General features: G+C 45.2%; 1 protein-coding gene across 2 annotated transcripts in view; it reads left to right on the top strand.

The window, feature by feature from the left end:
- The window catches only part of VAPB (VAMP associated protein B and C), a 65,269-nt gene extending 59,578 nt beyond the window's left edge, over positions 1-5,691 (top strand). For both annotated transcript variants that reach the window (XM_080685036.1, XM_080685037.1), the window contains 2 exons: positions 1,358-1,534; positions 4,038-5,691. In XM_080685036.1, the coding sequence (XP_080541162.1) occupies positions 1,358-1,534; positions 4,038-4,196 (336 nt within the window). In that variant the 3' untranslated portion in view covers positions 4,197-5,691. The remainder of the gene's footprint in view (positions 1-1,357; positions 1,535-4,037) is intronic.
- The last annotated feature ends 309 nt before the right edge of the window (positions 5,692-6,000 follow it).

Below are 6,000 nucleotides of genomic sequence, written 5' to 3' on the forward strand. Positions count from 1 at the left end.
CTGTCCTGGGCCTTGTAGAATGCCTGACTTCTGCCCACTAAATACTGGTAACTCTCCCTAGTCCTGACAACTGAAAATATCTCCTGACATTGTCAAATGTGCCCCCCGCTTCCCACATTGAGAATCCCCTGTGCTGTCTGAGGGGTGAATCCAAGGAATGGCTTCTCCCAGGCTGCCGCTCACTTTTCTCTTTGTGTAAAACTGAGGGATTGGCCTGGCATGGCCCTTACTTGATTCTAGTTGAAGACAGAAGACTGAAATGCTAATATGGACTCCCTTCAACCTAGTCAGAAAAACTTAAATTGTATTAAAAACACAATTTGAAGCCTAGGCAGAGGATTCGCTACCCAGGCTGTTAATAGCTGAGACCTTCTGATAACATTACCCATAATGACCTCCAGGAATGCTCTGGATCTGTGTCAGAAATACTTAGTATGTTCTTTCTGCACAGTCACTGACATGATCATTATTCTGTTTCTTTGAATTGCACATTATGTCCTGGGGAGGTCAGTTTTGGAAGTTGTGAGACCTGTATTCTGGTCCTAGCTCCAGTTCTGTAATACATTAGCTTTGGGGCCTTGCCTTATTGTGCCTCACTCTTCTCATCTGGAAAATAAAGGCTGGAGCTAGATAGGTCAGTAGAGCTAGATGAGTAGTTCTAGGTTACTACTTGGAACTCCACCACCCAGGACAGCTCTCCTCAGTATACCTGAGCCTCTACGCCACTGGCTCCCCCTTCTATCCTCCCGCTGCCCTCTCCCCCCTCCCCCCCCCCCCCCCACTGACACATCCCTAGTCAGTCTCAAGATGATTCCATAACACAGGGAAATGGGGAGGGGGGGGGGCACATGTAGCTTTCCCAAATTGAAATGTTGCAGACACTGCACTCATTCCACCTTCATCCCAGCTTCCAAACTCTTAAGTTTATGAACTAAATGCCCTCTGTGTCCTCCCTGGCCTCCTACCCCTGCCCAGCCAGTCCTAGGATGTTCAGATCTTCACAGTGACAGTAATTTGTGGGTAAGAGTTCCTGCGCTTGCACAATTACCGCATGCTAATTTTTGCATGGTGGGAGTCTGATGGTATAATACATACAGACTTTTCCTCCTCCTCAGAAGCATTAGTCTTGGCTGGACTTTGTTATTTGCCCTTCTCCATAATTTCTGGGGCCCAGTTACTTTAGATTATTAATATTAAGAGACTAGATGAAGTGATCCATTTTTAAATAAACGTAACATCTTACAGTGTGGATGAAAGGCTGCCACGTATGGTGTTGCTGAGAGCTACTTTACTTTGCATAAAAAAGTCCTTTATTACATAGTTGGTGACACTTGGGCTTTCATTTATTTCTGAACAGCATGATGTAGAAATAAATAAAATTATATCCACAACTGCATCAAAGACAGAAACATCAACGGTGTCTAAATCTCTGAGCTCTTCTTTGGATGACACTGAAGTTAAGAAGGTGATGGAAGAATGTAAGAGGCTGCAAGGCGAAGTCCAGAGGCTGCGGGAAGAGAACAGACAGTTCAAGGTAACAGCATTTCCTTTTCTGATAATCTGAGAATGGGGGCTTCTTCCTTCTTCCCTAGGATCTTGGGGAGGGAAGTTGATGAACCCCTGAATTTGTAGGCTTGTTTGTATTTGCACACTTTTCTCCCAGGGAGAAATTCCATAGCTTTCATCAGTTTCTCAGAGGCCTTGAACTTCTCCTCCCCCATCAAGAACCTGTGTCTATTTAAACTCTTGTCCCCTGGTTTCAAACAACAACAACAACAACAAAACCCTCTCACCCTCCATTAGTGTAAATTGAATATTAGAGATAAAAAATAAAGCAGCAGTGGTTATGTGGAATTTACATTTTCAAATCCCATTTCATCGCCACTGGAGGGGAATCTCTTTTTTGAAGAGAGTAAATACTGACCTCTACTCCATTTTAACATAGGCATAATTCTGACTTTTGAAGATTCTAAATGAATCTGAGCATAAAGCCCTCGTTACACTATGAGCATGGGGATGAGGTTGGAGAAGTTGTCAGAGTAGGTAGGGGGAGATTGTGGAAGGAGAAACCCGTGACCAGCCATGGGCAAGATGGCTGGCATTGGTGCTGGAGGGTCAGGCTACACTGGGTGATAGAGGAAGGGGGAGGGGCACTGCTCTCGCCGTGGAGGCCTGTGGTGGTGTGGAAACAGACTTGAACTAGCTCTGAGTCTAGTGTGTGTTAATCACAGCATTTCCTGGACCTCTTTCCCAAAATACCTCTGCAGCCCCTTCCAGCTTTAAAAGTGTGTCTGTTCTAGACATGGTAGTGAAGAAAACACTTCTGATCATTTGATCAGAGGAACTTTTGTTGCAGCTTAAATTTTGAGGCTGACCTATTCCCTTCATCTTGGTTGTGCCACCCAAGCATGTAATAGGTTTTCGCTCTCTAACTACCACAGCACTCGGTTCTTATAACAAATTCATTTCCGCCAACTCTTCTCTTTTATTCTGACAGTGTGGTCGGTCTAAAACTGTCAGTGCCTGGGAAGCGGCACTGTCTTCTTTCCCTGCAGAAGTCTTCATTGGCTTCATGAAGTGGAATAAATTAGGAAGCTGACTTTTTACTCTTTGGCTAAAAATCTAAGATACGCCTAAAGCTTCTTCTGGAGTATATTTCTCTTCAGAAACAGAGTTCTGTGCCATTTAAAGTGATAAATAGGTAGAAATAGCTTCTATATAAACCCAATAAAATAAACGCTGTATTTTGCTGTGCCCATTTTTTTTTTAAGTTAATCGAATAACACTGGTCATTTATCACACTGTGCATTGATATTGGCTATATCCCACGAGCAGAATATCTTTAAAATATTATCAGGCCAATCTTGACATTAGAAGATTCTTTATCCTGCCAGACACTGATTTCTTGTTTTGTGTTTTTTCATTCTTTTATTTGGCCAACAAATTTCCGGCCCTACCGTGCATCCAGCACTGTGGGTACAAATGGGAGCAGTCCTGCCCTTGAAAAGTTGAGAACAGGGATAGCAGCGAGACATTGACACAAACTTTGACATAGACTGACAAGCAGTCACACAAGTACATGGAGAGTCGACTTGGTAGGCTGGCTGCCGCTTGTCTTCAGGACCTGATAGGCACTAGGTGGATGTGCAGGAATAGAAGGAAAAGAAGAAGGGAAAGTGCAGCTGGTTTGTGGGTCCTGGGATGAGCAGATGGGTCGTTAGCCAGAGTTCTAGCTGCAGAGTATGGCTGTGTGGCAGATAGGAAGACTTTGGTGCGTGTCCGGTGTAGGGACGTAGGGTTGGCCTGGGGCAGTGAAGGAGGAAGAAGGGCTATTCCTTGCACACTTGTTGGTGGAGGAATGTAGCCAGGTACCTTTACATATGGGAAAAGCAATGTTGCCTCTTCAATGGAAAATCCATGCACCAAGTAGGAAATATTTGAGATGCATGTATCAAGTTTAGTCACATTTTAATATTCCAAATTCATGTTATTTGAATAATGAGAATCCAGCAGTCTACATGTAACTCATCAAATACCCACTCTGTATACAGCTCTGCATTGGAAAGCTTCCAGGTCCCCTACTTCCAAGTTTCTTGTGATTTTTATATTCCTGCCTTGAGAGGTACCTATCATTTAAAAAACTGATGACTTCGTTAGGGAAGCCTGTTTAATAGAGGAAGGAAGGACAGAGGGGTTGGGGTTGGATATAGGTGAAGAGGAGCCGCTGGGAGACATGGCCAAGAAAGTGGGTGTGTCCAGACTAGACCATCTTAAGAGCTTTTTTCTGTAAGTCATGGGGAACCAAGGTGTGCCCTGCTTGGATTTGTGGTGCAAAAATGTATAGGATGTATGGAAGAAAAGAGGGGCTTCTGACATTTTTCAGTGGCCTCAAATCAGCCCCCTCCTAGGCTTCAAAATAAGGAGGTTGGACCACATCATGGGGTCTGAGTGTGGGTGTGAAAGCCCCCTGGCTAAGCTGTACAGCTGACTACGCTTCTGGTGTGTGGATTGTCTGAAACGTGCATTTGCTTCCTCAGGAAGAAGATGGACTTCGGATGAGGAAGACGGCACAGAGCAACAGCCCCATTCCTGCGTTGGCCATGGCAGGGAAGGAGGAGGGCCTCAGCACCCGGCTGCTCGCGCTGGTGGTCCTGTTCTTCATCGTTGGTGTCATCATAGGGAAGATCGCCTTGTAGAGGCAGCATGCGGAGGGGGGTCATTTGGATTGATGGGTCCGCCATATCATGGGATTTAAATTTATCATAACCATGTATAAAAAGAAATTATGTATGATGACATCTCACAGGTCTTGCCTTTTAAATTACCCCTTCCTGCGCGCCTGCGAGTGCACCCATACACAAATGTAACACAATGTAACAATCTTTTAGAAAGATACAAATGCATAATACATGATGGGGAAAAGAATGATCGTTGTTAATGACAAGGGAAGCCATAATTAAATGGTAATGGCATGTTGTAAATGTCATTTTAAACATCCGTAGCCTTGGTCCATGTCGCTGGTTACCTCTCTGAAAACACGACTCTCTTCCTTGCCTGGGTGCCGGCCCGGGAGCCAGAGCCCAGCGTGGTGGGAATACCATCCCTCCACGGTCAGCCCACGCTGCTCACTCGCTCCCAGGCTTCTTGTCCGTGTGATGCCCAGGCCATCAGTTCCTTGGGACTGATGAGCAGAGTCAGCCGCCGAGAAGAATTGTGCTGTGGTGGCATGGGCAGGGTGCTGGACACGGGTGGGCATGGGCACCGACTGGCCCATACTTTGGAAGGAAAAGCCAGTGCTTTGTTCTCTTAAAGGGACCAAGCTAAATTCCTGTTGGTTCACGTCGTGTGATTGAACTGTATTCCGAGATGTTTAATGCATATTTAACTTAACTAATGTATTTCATCTCATGTTTTCTCGTCACAAGATTATAGTTAATGCTGTGGCCTAAAAATCACCTGTGCTACCTAATGCCACAATTGAAACTGGCATCATGGCCAGAGGGCTGTGGGCTCTGCATACGCATATACAGACGTGCGGTTCATTTGAATGTTGGAGAACAGCAGCCAGGAAGTATTTTTCTGTGTAAAAAATTTACAACTGTCAAAGGGAGGGAAATTTGTAGTAGCAACAGTAAACTCGATTGTACCCTTTTTAATGGAGAAGAGCAGCCGATCTTTTATATTGTTCTCTCACTGCCCGCCCCTCAGCCAGCACTCACACTTCCAGCACAGGAACCACAAGCATGGTCCTACAGGTCCAGCTGGGGATCGGGCAATGAGTCAGGCAGCAGAGGGTTAGGTGAGGGAGTCAGCTGCCGGGGCAGGGAGGGGTATGTGAGGGGCTCTGCAGGTAGTCCATCTAGCATGTGGTAACTGAGAGTTCGACTGTGGAATCATTTTATGCCATAAAAGACCAACCCAATTCTGTTTGACTATGTAGCATCTTAAAAAGAAAAAAAGTAAAATAAATCCCCAAAATTCAGAGTTCTTTTGTCATTCTGTCATATTTGCTATATGCGAGGAATTAGTATTTTTATCATCATCATCATTATTTTGTCTTTGGAAGGTTGATTTTAAAATGTACCATGCCCATGAGAAAATATATGTTTAAACACACACACACACACACACACACATTTGGGGTGTTGGCTTCAATTGCGAGTATAAAAATAAAATTTCTGAACATCATAAGCCCCGGTCTCCCTTGCTCTTCGATTGCTTTGCCTGCCTCTCAGGGCAAAGAAACCTTCCCTCTGGGTCAAGATGCCCAGCAGAAGAGAAGAGACTAATGGGTGGTACGCTGAGTATGGCTCTAGTGTGCAAGTGGGTCTAAAAGACAGATTCATCACCAGGAAGAAGTTCTTAGAAGCCATATACCCTGAGTCCTCTTCCCCGAGTCTGGCTGGGCAGAATGGCCCAAGGTTCTGGCTCTGGTGATCCAGTCAGGACCTAGCCTGGGAGGCGGGAGTCTGGTTAGTCAGTAACTTCCTGTCTTCACAA

The sequence above is a fragment of the Plecotus auritus genome, assembly GCF_963455305.1.
Source record: "Plecotus auritus genome assembly, chromosome: 8".
NCBI classification, from domain to species: Eukaryota; Metazoa; Chordata; class Mammalia; order Chiroptera; family Vespertilionidae; genus Plecotus; species Plecotus auritus.